This window comes from Oryctolagus cuniculus, chromosome 10 (assembly GCF_964237555.1).
Source record: "Oryctolagus cuniculus chromosome 10, mOryCun1.1, whole genome shotgun sequence".
NCBI lineage: Eukaryota > Metazoa > Chordata > Mammalia > Lagomorpha > Leporidae > Oryctolagus > Oryctolagus cuniculus.
This window is the reverse complement of record NC_091441.1, coordinates 117218823-117234322: the sequence shown is the minus strand read 5'-3', so window position 1 is coordinate 117234322 and position 15500 is coordinate 117218823. Positions and strand designations below refer to the sequence as shown.

At 46.4% G+C, this 15500-nt stretch overlaps 1 protein-coding gene across 17 annotated transcripts in view; it reads left to right on the top strand.

Moving 5' to 3' along the window:
• Positions 1-15500, top strand: part of THUMPD3 (THUMP domain containing 3) — a 29471-nt gene that overhangs the window by 9711 nt on the left and 4260 nt on the right. For 8 of the 17 annotated variants that reach the window (XM_008249976.4, XM_008249975.4, XM_008249977.4 and 5 more), the window contains exons 4-9: positions 571-1047; positions 5302-5432; positions 7755-7824; positions 12583-12698; positions 13672-13782; positions 15268-15391. In XM_008249976.4, coding sequence (XP_008248198.1) covers positions 571-1047; positions 5302-5432; positions 7755-7824; positions 12583-12698; positions 13672-13782; positions 15268-15391 — 1029 coding nt within the window. Of the gene's footprint in view, positions 1-570; positions 1048-5301; positions 5433-7754; positions 7825-12582; positions 12699-13671; positions 13783-15267; positions 15448-15500 lie in introns of all 17 variants that reach the window. The other 9 variants (XM_070051224.1, XM_008249982.4, XM_070051227.1 and 6 more) reach the window with 5 other exon arrangements.

The window sequence follows — 15500 nt, the reverse complement described above, 5'->3', positions numbered from 1 at the left end:
TGGTTTCTGCCTGGCCCAGTCCTCACCATTGCAGTCATTTGCGAGTGAACAGTAAATGGAAGATTGGTTTCTCTCTCTTCCTCTCTCTCTCCCTCTGTCTCTTTCCCTCTTCCCCTCTTCCCTACCCCTATCTCCATCTCTGTCTCTGTCAGTCTACCTTTCAAACAAATAATATTTTTAAAATAATTTTGCTTCTTAAAATATGTATGCACGGCACAAAATCCAGAAGATCCAAGAGGAAGTCAGTCAGAGTCGCCCTTCCTCCCCTCGTTCATCCACCCACTTCCCCTCCTTGAAAGTAGTTTCTTAGAGCTTAAATTTTAACCTTGAATCCTTCCTTTAGCTCTGCCATTCTGTCTTGAGTTACTGTAGAGACTTATGTGAGACTCATCATTGGCTGGTGCGATTTGGATTTCCTTGATTGTAGGCATTTTACTTACTATTGTTCGGCCCCCACCCACCCTGGCTTTAGTGGTCAGTACAGTCTGTAAGCAAAGTAGAAGTTTATTTATTTAGTCAGTTTATTTATTTAGTGAGAAATGAATGGTTTTCATTTGTTGTATTTTATAGGAAGAAGTTCTAAAGGACTTTGAAGACTTGGCTGGGAAACTGTCATGGTCAGACCCTTTAAAAGTGTGGGAAATGAACAGCAGTTTCAAGAAGAAAAAAACAAAACGCAAAAAGATAAATCAGAATTCAAATAAAGGGAAGACTGATAATGGACAAGGAGACAAAAAAGATGAGAGAGATGTTAAGAAAGAGTTGACTGGCAGTGCTTCAGAGACACAGATCTTGGACTATTACGAAAACCCAGCCATCAGAGAGGAGATCTCCACGTTAGTCGGCGATGACTTGGCCTCTTGCAAAGATGAGGCTGATGAAAGGTCGAAAGAAGAGGCAGATGCATCAGTGCTGCGCTTCAGAGTCACCTGCAACAGGGCGGGAGAGAAGCACTGCTTCACCTCCAACGAGGCTGCGAGGGACTTCGGAGGTGCTGTTCAAGAACACTTTAAGTGGAAGGCTGACATGACCAGCTTTGATGTGGAGGTGAGCACAGGCTCTCACTGGGATGCTTCAAGAAGGCTGTCATAGGTTGATGACGTTTTCAGACTAACCCAGTCTTGGGGACAATTAAACTGGAGCAATAGAGCTAGCAGGGTGTGGTTAACAAGAGCATGGGTTATGGAATCAGCACTAGATCCAAAGTTGAACGCCAGAGCTCTATACCTTTGGCCCAGATCGTCTGGCATCTGTTCCATTGGAGCCAATAGTAGTACTTACCTTGAAGGATGTTGTGGACATCACATGAGATGATATACACCTAAAGGATTGCATCATGCCTACTGTATTCTAAGTGCTCAATAGTTGGGAGCTGTCAGGACTTGGGCTTTCTAATTTCTGATCTAGTCCTGGTTTCTACACTATGCTGACTTTCAGATTATAATATTCAGCTAGAAATAAATTGCTTTTGTGTATCTTGGTCATGGAGTTTTGCTACTAATTAAAGTAAACTACATTTTTCGTTTTTTTTATTTTTTTTATTTTTTTTTTATTTTTTGACAGGCAGAGTGGACAGAGAGAGAGAGAGAGAAAGGTCTTCCTTTGCCGTTGGTTCACCCTCCAACGGCCACCACCAGCCGACGTGCTGCAGCCGGTGCACCGCGCTGATCTGATGGCAGGAGCCGGGTACTTATCCTGGTCTCCCATGGGGTGCAGGGCCCAAGCACTTGGGCCATCCTCCACTGCACTCCCTGGCCACAGCAGAGAGCTGGACTGGAAGAGGGGCAACCGGGACAAAATCCAGCACCCCAACTGGGGCTAGAATCCGGTGTGCCAGCGCCGCAAGGCGGAGGATTAGCCTAGTAAGCCGCGGTGCCGGCCAGTGAAACACATTTTTAAAACAAAGCTCGTGCCAGCAGCTTAAGCCACCTAGGACCCCTGCATCACATATTAGAGTGCTTGGGATCAAGTCCCACCTCTGCCTCCGTTTCCCATCCAGCTTCCTACTGATGCACTAGGGAGGCAGCAGATGGTGGCTCAAGTACTGAGTCCCTGTTACCCACCGGGAGACCTGGGTGGAGTTCCTGGCTATTGGCTCCTGGGCTCCTGGCCCAGTCCCTGCTGTTAGAGTGAACTAGTGCATAGAAAATAGATATCTCTGTCTCTCTTTCAAATAAATAAAAATGAATGACTTAACACTGTGAAAAATGGCCTGGCATTGTGGCACAGCAGGTTAAACTGCAGCTAGCAGGATAGGCACTCATATCAGAGTACCAGTTGGAGTCCCAGCTGCTCCGCTTCCAGTTAGCGTCCGGCTAATGCGCCTGGGGAGGCAAGGAGAGATGGCTGAGGTCCTGGACCCCTGCCATCCATATGGGAGACCAGGATGGAATTCCTGGCTCTTGGCTTCAGCCTGGCCCAGACCTGGGTGTCAGGGCCATTCGTTTGGGGAGTGAACCAATGGATGAAAACTGGCTCTCCCTCTTTCTTCCTCTTTCTTTCTCTCCCTGCCTTCCAAGTAAGTAAATCTTAAAAAACAAAAACCTCAACTTCTTCAATTCAGTGCTAATACTCACTGTAGAGCAAGCTCTTTTCTTTCTGAAATTCCTTTAGGTTCCCAAAGCCTGGTTCCTCTGTTGAGCATGCTTGCTGCTCAGTGCTGTATCAGAATGACTCGTGGGCAGGAGGAATGGCAGGCTTTGAACCTCTGGCAACCTGAAAGACCCCTGACTTGTTTTTTGTTTTTTTTGTTTTTTTTTTTTTGTTGTTGTTTTTTGTTTTTTTGACAGGCAGAGTTAGACAGTGAGAGAGACAGAGAGAAAGGTCTTCCTTTTTCCATTGGTTCACCCTCCAAGTGGCTGCTGCGGCCGGCGCATTGCTGCTGGTGTGCTGTGCCGAGCCGAAGCCAGGAGCCAGGTGCTTCCTCCTGGTCTCCTCCCATGGGGTGCAGGGCCCAAGGACCTGGGCCATCCTCCACTGCCTTCCAGAGCCACAGCAGAGAGCTGGACTGGAAGAGGAGCAACCGGGACAGAATCCGGCGCCCTGACTGGGACTAGAACCCGGGGTGCCAGCGCTGCAGGCGGAGGATTAGCCTAGTGAGCCGTGGCGCCGGCTAGACAGTTGGCATTTTTACCAAGAAGTCAGTTTCTGTTACTTTTGGGTTACTCAGATCTGGGCACGTCACTCATTCGTATGGAACATTTTTACATGTCAAATCAGAATAGTCTCCATCTTCTCTCACAGCTGCCAGGAGAATGAACAGGCGAACTAGAACAGTCACATCCCAAAGTAGGCGGTTCAGAGGACAGGTTCCGGAGCTGTGCTGCCTGGGATTCAGTACCAGCTTAGAAGTTCCATGACCATGGGCCAGCGAGCTAATGCTTATGTGCCTCAGTTTTCTCATCTGTGAGGGGGGCTGATAACATTTGGCCTGGAGGGTATGAACATGAAATGAGGTCCTGTGTGTACAGTGTAGAACACTGCCTCGTGTGTAGGAAGTCCTGTGTAATTGTCAGCTGCTGCTCCTGTTGTTGATAACAACATGATGAGGAAATCCTTGGTGGAAGGTTGTAGAACATACTTTTTTTGTTTTTTATCAGAGTAACCATGTGTTAGGAAAACTATAACTGGGACCACATCAATTATGTCACAGACATTATTGTTTAAGGGAGTCAGATTTCTAAAAGTCCTAAATACAAAATAGTACAATAGATGATAAAGCACACTGTTAATTGTTGATTGGTGGGTATAATTTAGAGTTCATTGTGCTAAGTGGTCTTGTTGCACATCTGTATATTTAAAATTTTTTCAAAAAGTGTTTAACATTTTTAAATACATGTTTTTTTAAGAGAGGGAGAGGTCTTCCATCTGATGGTTGGAAGCCCTAAAATACGTATATTTAAAAACTTGTATGGCTGGTGTTGTGGCACCTCTAAACCACTACTTGGGGCACCGATGTTGGAGTGCTGGTTCAAGTCCCAGTGCCTCCACGTGCAGTTCAGCATCCTGTTAAGGGCTGCAGATGATGGCCCGAATATGTGGGTCCCTGCGTGGGGGAGACCTGGATGGAGTTCCATTGATGGCTTCAGCCTGGCTGAGCCTTGGTTGTTGCAGGAATCTAGGGAGTCAACCAGCAGGTAGAAGATTGTCTGTCTTGCTCGTGCTCTTGTTCTCACTTTCTCTATGTCTTTCCTTCTCTGTCACTCTAAACAGTCTTTAAAAAGCATAGGGGCAGCTGGTGCCGCAGCTCAATAGGCTAATCCTCCGCCTGTGGCGCCAGCACCCCGGGTTCTAGTCCCAGTCGGGACGCTGAATTCTGTCCTGGTTGTCCCTCTTCCAGGCCAGCTCTCTGCTGTGGCCAAGGAGTGCAGTAGAGGATGGCCCAAGTCCTTGGGCCCTGCACCCCATGGGAGACCAGGAGAAGCACCTGGCTCCTGGCTTCGGATCAGCGCAGTGCGCCGGCCGCAGCGCGCCGGCCGCAGCGGCCATTTGAGGGTGAACCAACAGTAAACGAAGACCTTTCTCTCTGTTTCTCTCTCTCTCACTGTCTAACTCTGCCTGTCAAAAAAAATTAAAATAAATAAATAAATAAAAATAAATAAAAAGCATAGGGACCGGCGCCAGGGCACAGTGGGTTAAAAACTCCAACCTGCAGCACCAGGATCCCATATGAGCGCCAGTGAAGTCCCAGTTGCTCGTCTTCCAATCCAGCTTTCTGCTATGGCCTGGGAAAGCAATAGAAAATGGTCCAAGTTCTTGGACCCCTGCACCCTCAAAGGAGACCTGGAAGAGGCTCCTGGCTTTGGATCATTTCAGCTCGGATTGTTGCGGTCATTAGAGGAGTGAACCATCAGAATGGAAGACCTCTCTCTCTCTGTCTCTACCTCTCTCTGTAACTCTTTCAAATAAATAAAATCTTTAAAAAAAAATCTTCAAAATATGTTTGTATTATAAATGCTGGGGGGAAATCTGGTTATATAGCCAACCTCTAGATTTCATAAATAAAATAGATGTAGAAGTTAAACAGTAATATACACTATGATTTTTCATTTGTATGAAGTTCAAAAAAAAAATGGTGAAACTAATTTAATGGTGGCAGTGGTGAGATCGGTGATTCTCTTGTGTGGATTTTAATGGGAAGACCAAGGGGAGGCTTCTGTGTGGGTAAAACTCAGTGCACTGTACACTTTGCACGTGTTCAGCTTACTGAAGGCAAAGTACCCATCAATAAGAAAGCAAACAAAAAGCCTCAAGTAAGAAGTCTTGAACAGTCCTGACAGTTTTCCTCGTTTGACTTGATAGGTTCTCTTGAACATCCATGACAACGAGGTCCTTGTGGGCATTGCTCTGACAGAAGAGAGTCTCCACCGAAGAAACATAACGCATTTTGGACCTACCACTCTCAGGTCGACTCTTGCCTACGGGATGCTCAGGTGAGAGGGTGGGTTGCTCTGATGAAGGCAGTGCCTGGGCTTGCGTAAGTATTTCTGTCTCTTGCATCCAGTATTGACTCCTTGTGATTCTGAAAACAGCACTTGATCGGCATCTCCATTTTCTTGCCTTTAAAGTGAGAATGAGAGTTTTCATGCACCTCCTACCAGATTTGCTGTTTCTGTTTAGACAGTGTATACTGTTGCTCTGTGTGATCCATCACGTGCAGCGAAGCAGGTGGAAGCAGAGAGCGTTAAAGGTGCATAGCGTGTAAAAATGAGGTTGTATGCACACAGCAGTCCAGGAATAGCCTGGGCTGTCCCCTTTTCATAGTACAGAACCCGTCTTCTCTCATTTTCCCTCCTCCCTCTTACTGGGTGCTTCTGCCCACCACTTGTATAAGTTTATCTACTTTGAGCTTCTGTTTTCCAGACTTCAAAATAGGTTTAATGTGATTCTCGAAAGTTTATCAGTGAGTATGAAATGCAGAAATGTTTGCAGAACGTTTTACCTGCATTGCCTGACCTGTCCTGGTAGTTGAGTAAGCGTGTCCTGGTCCTCTGCACAGTTGTAGTTCAGCACAGGTGGAACACAGTAAGTCAATGGAAAACTGGACCCATTTGGTTAAGGAACAGCTCAGAGTCTTCATTGATAGAGCAGGCATTTAGTATCTGCTGCCAGGCATTACGATTGGAGCCAGGATGCACACTGAGAGTTATTTTGGGTACAGACAATAGAATTTAGAAGTGATGATTGGGTCAGAGGGGCAGTTTTTTGGAATGATAATGAACAATCTTGCGGGATCCCCAGAAAAATTCAAAGCTGTGTCTCAAGAAGAGTGGGTACTAACCTTGGAAAGCCACTAGAGAGCCTTTTGCTCTCGTCTTTGCTCATCTGTGCAGACAGTTGCCCTTGTCTCTGTTTATGTATTTCCAGTTCCAGCCATACTGCCTAGGGCTTCTAGCTCTTTGTCCCAAATTTTTGGACAGAGGATTTCATTGACATAATTTTGGTAAAATGTTCACCGCAACTTACCAGCAGTGACAAGGGAGTACAGGGTTGCCTACTACCCAAGTGTTAAGGGGTAGGAACAGCAAGGGAGAGTTGGACAAGTACTGTGGTGACAACCCAGTATTAATCCCCAGTCATTTGTTTTCAGTGGGAGGTAGAGAGGTTGAGGACAACAGAAGGAAATAGAAACCTGTGGCCTGTGAGGGTGCATCAGAGAGGATGCCTGGAATGCCTTCTGTTCTTTTTTTTAATATATATACATTTTTTTGAAAAAGTTACACAGAAGAAGAGACAGTGAGAGAGATCGTCCATCTGCTGGTTCACTCCCTAAGTAGCTGCAACAGCTGGGGCTGTGCTAGGCCAAAGGCAGGAATCAGGAGCTTTTTTCAGATCTCCCATGTGGGTGCTGGGGCCCAAGCACTTGGGCCATCTTCCAGATTTCCCAGGCACATTAGCAGGGAGCTGGATCAGAAGTGGAGCAGCCAGGTCTCGAACCAGTGCGTATATGGGATGCTGGTGTCACACATGGTGGCTTTACCTGCTGTGCCACAGTGCCAACCCATGCCTCCAGTTCTGATTTGGCATCTGCTAGTTTTGTGGGATAATGCATGAAGAGCTTGAATTCATACATATCAAATTCCAGATGCCAAAGTGATTATGTCAGAAATTAAAATCGTATGTTTTTAGTTTTTAAAATTCAAAAGGAAAGAAATACTGAATGTCTAATTCCCAGTAAAGTTATATTGATCAATGCTTTGAGACATGTTCCACCTCCCCCTTTTTTTTAATATAACAGTAAGGGTTTATTCTAAAGGTGTACATGAGAGAGTGTACATGAGTATTTTGAAAGGTTTGTAAGCTAAGTTCATTCTGGGAGTGAACTGGGATTTTGGGTGATAGTGTGGGCTTTAGTTGTACATAATGATTTTTTCCCCAAGCACTAGGATAGAGAATTGACATGTAACTACAAATGGAATTTTTAGTTTTAGGGTTTTTTTAAAATTATTTTTAAAAAAGATTTATTATTTACTTGAAAGAAAGAACTTGGCTGGGTCAAAGACAGGAGCCAGAGCTTCATTTCAGTCTCCCACATGGATGGCAGAGGCCCAAGCACTTGGGCCATCTTCTGCTGCTGACATTTTAGGGGACAGCTTAACCTGCTATGCCACAACACCAGCCCCTACATTGGAATTATTAAATGACTTTAGTACCTTCATAACGTGGTGACAGTCCAGCTTCAGGAGTCATCGTGGAAGTGTCAGCTTTTGTTCGAATCTCTTCACATAGGCTGTGTTTTTTTTTTTTCCTTCCAGGCTATGTGCTCCTCAACCTACTGATATAATTATCGATCCAATGTGTGGAACAGGAGCAATACCAATAGAGGTAATAACTTTTCGTTAGCTGTCAGATAAGCAGGTGATAGATAGATCCAGTATGTTGCTTACTGGGCAAATCACCCAGGTGGAGGCTGTGGACTCACGAGTTTCAGAAGAATCACAGCAGTGAAGTTGCAACTTGCGGGTGAAGAACAATAACAACTCAAGTAAAATAGCCAAGTGCCACAGAGCTAGATAGCACTGTCAGTTCACTGGGTTACAGAGGAGCCCGAGGGTTAGAACCCGTGGGTGAGTTCCCTCTCTGTTAACAGACAGGCTGGTAGACTTGAAGGCAGAGCAGAAACTAGGGGAAGGTGGTTTCCATTTCTGTGAGCTGACTTCACGTTTCTAATCTTCTTAGGTTCCAGGAGGGAGTAAGAATAAGGGTACTTCAGAAAGGTCATGGAAAATGGGATTAAAGGCGAATTTATTTTGGCAAAAAAAAATTAAGTTCATGCATAGTTTTTCATAAGATACATTTTTCATGAACTTTTTGAAAACTTCTTCCTTATTTGCATGGGAACCAACTGCAGGGGGATTCCCCAGAGTCATGAGTGGGCAGAAACTGAACAGATGAGCAAGCCCAGAGCAACCCACAGAGGGAAAATTAATCCATCCTTCAGTAAGAAAATGGACATCTGTGATGTGGGAGTTGAAGACCATGAAGGAAATCAGACTTGTTTATGAGACAGGTGGAGAAATCACCCTGGCTGAAGCGCCCTGCACAGGGAGAACCGAGGTGTGGTCACGAGTTCTGGGCACAGAGCACAATGTTGTTGAGCAGTCGACCCTGGTGTGTCTGCGAAACTCATGTCAAGAACAAGACTACAGGGGCCGGCGCCGTGGCTCACTTGGTTAATCCTCCACCTGCGGCACCGGCATCCCATATGGGTGCCGGGTTCTAGTCCTGGTTGCTCCTCTTCCAGTCCAGCTCTCTGCTGTGGCCTGGGAAGGCAGTGGAGGGTGGCCCAGGTGCTTAGGCCCCTGCACCTGCATGGGAGACCAGGAGGAAGCACCTGGTTCCTGGCTTCTGATGGGCGCAGCGCCAGCTGTAGTGGCCATTTGGGGAGTGAACCAACGGAAGGAGGACCTTTCTCTCTGTCTCTCTCTCTCAGTGTCTATCTGTCAAATAAATGAATGAATAAATAAATAAGGAACAAGACTACAAAGCCAGAGAACAGAGGCCAAAAGAGAACCAAGGAGAGGTGTTAGCTGTTTCTCTAAAAAGGAGACATAAGGAGCCAGTGTGGAAAAACCTAAGCTGAATTATCACAGTGAGCAAGATTACTTTACTTCTAAAGATTTATATGTTTCTTGGAGAGGCACTTTAATGAGAGAGAGCTTCCAATCTGCTGGTTTCCTCTCCAACTGGCCACAATGGCCAGAGCTGAGCCAGGAGCCTGGAGCTCCTTCTGTGTCTCCCACATGAGTGACAAGGGCCCAGCCACTTGGGCCATGTTCTGCTGCTGTCCCCAGCATGTTGGCAGGGAGCTGGATTGTGGAGCGGCTGGAACTTGAACTGATGATCATATGGGATGCTGACATCACAGGAAGTAGCTTAACCTGCTTTGCTACAACTCCAGCCCCTGAAATGAGTAAGATTATGAAAAGGAATGGCAAGGTACACTGTCCAGATCTCTTCACCAAAGTATAAAATACTTACGTAGAATACTCTTTAAGCAGTACTACAAACCCAAATCTTTCCAAAACTGAAAAGCAAATCTTTTTTTTTTTGGCTGCATTTTTCACTTTTTCACTCTGTCTTCTGTGGTATACTTTAGGTTTAAAAAAAAATGTAGGGGAATCAGAATCCTTTGAGAGGTTTCCTCTAACCCTGTAGGCTGCATCTACAGCCCGCTCACCCCACATTGGCATGTGTGTCTTCTGTTAGACGCCATTGCAGGCTTCCAGACAGGCGTATGTCCCCCCTTCCAGTATCTGGGCAGGAGACGCAGTGAGGAAGCACCATATCCAGGGTGAGCAGCATTCTACTGTCAGCAAAGAGGGAGGGCTTTGCACTCCTCCTGCGCATAGGCAGAGCCTTCTCTGCTTTATGTCGGAAACTTCCGTCACTGCACCAAACATGACTCAGGCATAGGATAGCACGCCTCATCCTTTCACAATTCATATGTGACATTCTGGTATTCATTTTCTGCCGACATGACTAACTTAAAATTACAAAATCTTCTCGGGGATATGGTAGTTGTCACTCAAAAATGTTTATCAGGAGATTGCATTTTACTTTGAAATTCTCAGATAATCTAATATATCTGATTAAACTCTCACAACCACAGAGGAATACAAGTTTGGTCAGTTTGATTTGGATAATTGTTTTTAATTTAATTTCTTTGTTTATTTGAGAAGTAGGTTGAGAGTGAGCTTGTATCCAATGGTTCACTCCACAGATGCCCTCAGTGGAGGGCTGAGCCAGGCCCAAACTGGAAGCTAGGCATTTCGTCCCTGTGTCTTACTGTGGGCAGCAGAAACCCAATTACTTGAGCCATCTGCCTCCCAGAATCTGCCGTAGCAGGATGCCGACACCAGGAGCTAGAAACAGGCATCAAACCCTGCCACTCTGATGTAGGATTTTGGTGTCTTAACTACTAGACTAAATGTCAGTCTCTGGCAAATGCTTCTTTTTTTGACAGGCAGAGTGGATAGAGAGAGAGAGAGACAGAGAGAAAGGTCTTCCTTTTGCCATTGGTTCACCCTCCAATGGCTGCCACGGCTGGCGCACTGCGGCCGGCGCACCGCGCTGATCTGAAGGCAGGAGCCAGGTGCTTCTCCTGGTCTTCCAGGGGGTGCAGGGCCCAAGCACTTGGGCCATCCTCCACTGCACTCCCGGGCCACAGCAGAGAGCTGGCCTGGAAGAGGGGCAACCGGGACAGAATCCGGCGCCCCGACCGGGACTAGAACCCAGTGTGCCAGCACCGCTAGGTGGAGGATTAGCCTAGTGAGCCATGGCGCTGGCATGGCGAATGTTTCTAAATCATGTTTATTTGGGGACTGTATTGCCTTGTCTGTACCAGGCACTGGTGGGCGAGAAACTTAATAAAGTTCTCGGCTGTCCTGGGGACGCTCCTGGATGAGCAGACAGATACAGAAGTAATTAAAAATGGTGTAGCAGCGGAAGCCTCCACTTGGCATGCCCATATCGCATATCGGAGCACTTGTTCAAGTTCCTGCTGCTCTGCTCCTGATCCAGCTTCCTGCTAATGCGCCTGAGAAGTCAGTGGAAGATGGCCCAAGTACTTGGGTCTCTGCAACCCATGTAGTAGATCAGGATGGAGTTCCTGGCTCCTGGCTCTTAGCCTGCCTCAGACCCTGTCTGTTGTAGGCATTTGGGAAGTGAAGCAATGGATGAAGATCTCCCTGCCTTGCCCCCCTCTGTTGCTCGTCCTTTAATAAAAGTAAACAAATCTTTATTTTATTTTATTTTATTTATTTTAAAGAGTTACAGAGAGAGGTAGAAACAGAGAGAGAGGTTTTCCATCCATTGGTTCACTCCCCAGATGGCTGCAACGGACTGAGTACCAATCCAAAGCCAGGAGCCAGGAGCTTCTTCCGGGTCTCCCACATGGGTACAGGGGCCCAAGGACCTGGGCCATCTTCTGCTGCTTTCCCAGGCCGTAGCAGAGAGCTGGATGGGAAGAGGAGCAGCCGGGACTAGAACCGGCACCCATATGGGATGCCGGCACTTCGGGCCAGGGCTTTAAGACACTGTGCCACAGCGCCAGCCCCCCCCCCCCCCCCCCGCTTTTTTTAAATTTTATTTTGACAGGGTTAGACAGTGAGAGAGAGACAGAGAGAAAGGTCCTCCTTCCGTTGATTCATACCCCACCCGCCCCCCCCCCCCCCCCAAATGGCTGCTATGGCCGGCGCTGCTATCTAAAGCCAGGAGGCAGGTACTTCTTGGTTTCTGACGTGGGTGCAGGCGCCCAAGCACTTGGGCCATCCTCTACTGCCCTCCCAGGCCACAGCACAGAGCTGGACTGGAAGAGGAGCAACCAGGACTAGAACCCGGTGCCCATATGGGATGCTGGCGCTGCAGGTGGAAGATTAACCAAGTGAGCCACGGTGCTGGCCCAGTAAACAAATCTTCTAAAGAGAAGAAGAAAGAAGGAAAAGAGGAAGGATTAAAAATGGAACTACAGAGGCCAGTGCTGTAGTGTAGCAGTTAAAGCTGCCGCCTGCAGTGCCAGCATCCCATATGGGCGCCATGTTTAGACCTGGCTGCTCCACCTCCTATCCAGCTCTCTGCTATGGCCTGGGAAAGCAATGGAACATGGCCCAACTCCTTGGGCCCCTGTACCCACGTGGGAGACCCAGATGAAGCTCCTGGCCCCTGGCTTCAGATCAGCTCAGCTCCAGCCATTGCAGCCAACTGGGGAGCAACCAGTGAATGGAAGACCTCTCTCTTTCTCTGCCTCTCCTTCTCTCTTTGCATAACTCTAACTTTCAAATACATTAATCAGTGTTAAAAAAAAATTTAACTACAGCCGGGACAGGATAGTACAGAGTGCTTGTTTGGAGGAGCCATTGAGAGACAGCTTGCACAGTTGGGTTGGTATCACAGAAGTTTGACATGTGAGCTGGGTCTTGAGAGACCGCCGGGAATTCAGCAGGCAGAGAAGTAGCAGGAGAACATTTCCAGGAAGGGAAATCGCAGACTTGACAGCACGCCAAGGACTGGATCGGATTGTCTTATTACAGTTGATTGAAATAGTTTGCCGCTTCTGGCTTAATATATACTCTTGTCTTTTAGGGGGCTACCGAATGGTCCAACTGTTTCCATATTGCGGGTGACAATAATGCCCTGGCTGTGAATAGAGCGGCAAATAACATCGCATCTTTACTGACCAAGAGCCAAATTAAAGAAGGGTAAAAATTTAATTGTAAAGATTTTGTAGCATCTTTTAGACTTCACCATTTTTCACTGACATCCATATAACCAAAATGAACATGAGATGTTATTTAATTTTATTGAAAATATTTTTTATTTTAAAACTTTTTTTGAGTATACTTTCCTTAACCTAAAGCAACTTTTTATTTCTGTTCTCATTTATCTTTTCTTATTCATATTTTTCCCCACATAGTCTAAGTATGGATTCATCTTTATTTTCCAAATTTTAAAGCATTTTTTGTGTTTTTACTTAGTCTGTGTTTTAAAAAAAATTTATTTGTCAATTTGAAAGGCAGAGATACATAGAAGAGAGAGGCAGAGAGCAATCTGCCTACTCTGGATCACTCCCTAAATGGCCGCAACAGCTGGAGGGGGTCTGTTCAGAAGCCAGGAGCCAGTAGTTTCTTCTGAGTTCCCACGCATGTGCAGGGGCCCAAGCACTTGGGCCATCTTCCACTGCTTTCCCAGGCCATAAGAAAAGAGCTAGATCAGAAGTGGAGCAGCCAGGACTCGATCCAGTGCCCATAGGGGATGCAGTGGCTCAAACCACTGTGCTTCAATGCCACCTCCTAGGTAGACCATTTTTTAAAATACTGCATAATATCCCAGTATATAGAACTCTACAGCACTTATTCGTGTTGCAGGCTTATTTTCCTCTAAATTTGCTGTGTTAAATCACACATTAAATAGATGCCAACATCTTTAGAAAACCAACCTTCACTATTCATTAATTCCTCATCATTGTTACAGACACGCCACTTAAGTCATTGTAGAACTTTTATCTTCTGACCTTATGCTTTCTTCCTACAGTTACTTGATTAAATTGTTGATGTTCTCACTAATATCCTTAGCCTCTTTTACTTTGGAACAGAGGTTGCTTCTCAGAAATAACCTTTTTCTCAATATTCTATTTCAGAGCATACTTAGGCACCTTTTCCTTTGTTTCCACAGCAGCCCCTCCTGGGGCTTGCCCATCGACACTGTTCAGTGGGACATCTGCAGTCTGCCCCTGAGAACTGGCTCTGTGGATATTATTGTAACAGATATGCCATTTGGAAAGAGGTACGAATGGTGGGTTTTTTTTAATGAGCCTTACTTTCACCTATTGTTACTAGTACCCACTTGTCTTCTGTCAGTATTTTCTTTGAACTAATTTAGCAGAGTGAACCAGTGGATGGAAGATCAGTCCACCTCTGTCTTTCAAATAAAATAAACATTTCTTATGATTCAAAATTCTAAGCTATTTACCAATACCTTATTTTATAGATTGTATATACAAAGGTAAAGTTCATGGAAACTGAATTTTGGTATTAGATAATTCTTATTTTGATATAATTCTTTTTAAAAATTTATTTGGGGCTGGCGTTGTTTCATAGCAGGTAAAAGCTGCCACCTGAGATGCTGGCATCTCATATGGTTGCCAGTTCATGTCTTGGCTGTTCCGCTTCAATGCAGCTCCCTGCTAGTGGCCCAGGGAAAGCAGCAGAGGATAGCCACGCTTGTGCCCCTGCCAACTATGTGGGATACCCAAAAGAAGCTCCTGACTTCAACTTGGCCCAGCCACTGGTACAGCCCTGGCTATGGCAGCCGTCTGGGTGGTGAACCAGTGGCTGGGCCAAGCCAAAGCCAGGAGCCAGGAACTTCCTCCGAGCATCCCACATAGGTGTGACCCAAGCACTTGGGCTATTTTCTGTTGCTTTCCCAGGCTCAGCAGCAAGAAGCTGAGTTGGAAATGGAGTAGCTGGGATTCGAGCCAGTACTCATATGGGATGCCAGTGTAAAGGCAGCAGCTTAACCCACTGTACAACATGGGCTCCCATGTAAAATATTTTTAAAATTCATGCAGTTTTATCATAATACACGTTTTTAGATACCTATCTTTTGCTACATTTTTTTATAGGATTTTTTTATTTGACAGAGTTAGTGAAAGAGAGAGAGTTTTGCTACTTTTTTTGACAGGCAGAGTTAGACAATGAAAGAGAGACAGAGAAAGGTCTTCCTTTTTCCGTTGGTTCACCCTCCAAGTGGCTGCTATGGCCAGTGCGTTGCGGCCGGCGCGCTGCGCCAATCGGAAGCCAGGAGCCAGGTACTTCTCCTGGTCTCCCATGGGGTGCAGGGCCCAAGCACTTGGCCACAGCAGAGAGCTGAACTGGTAGAGGAGCAACGGGGACAGAATCCAGTGCCCCAACCAGGACTAGAACCCGGTGTGGCAACACTGCAGGCAGAGGATTAGCCTAGTGAGCCATGGCGCCAAAAAGACATATTTGAAAGGCAGTTACAAAGGAGAGACACACAGAGATCTTCCATCTGCTGGTTTACTCCCTAAATGGCTGCGATGGCTAGGGCTGGGCCAGGCTGAAACCAAGAGCTAAGAGCTTCCTCCAGGTCTCCCATGTGGGTGCAGGGGCCAAACAGCGGAGCCATCTTCTGCTGCAGCCAGAACTCAAACCAGCACCCATATGGGATGCCCACGTTGGAGGCAAGGACCACAGCATTGGCCCTGTTTTGCTACATTAAGTGCTTAACTCATCAGACCTTCTTTTGTAGGATGGGCTCTAAGAAGAGAAACTGGAACCTTTATCCAGCTTGCCTACGGGAGATGAGCCGTGTTTGTAGACCTGGGACAGGCCGAGCTGTACTACTTACTCAGGACAAAAAATGTTTTACCAAGGTGATGGACCATCTCAGCCTGTGGTGGCTTAGATCTTTTTAGGTGCACCTGGGGATGTGAGTTTCATGGGATTTGGGTTGTCTTCCCTGAATCCTTCTTAAATGGCACC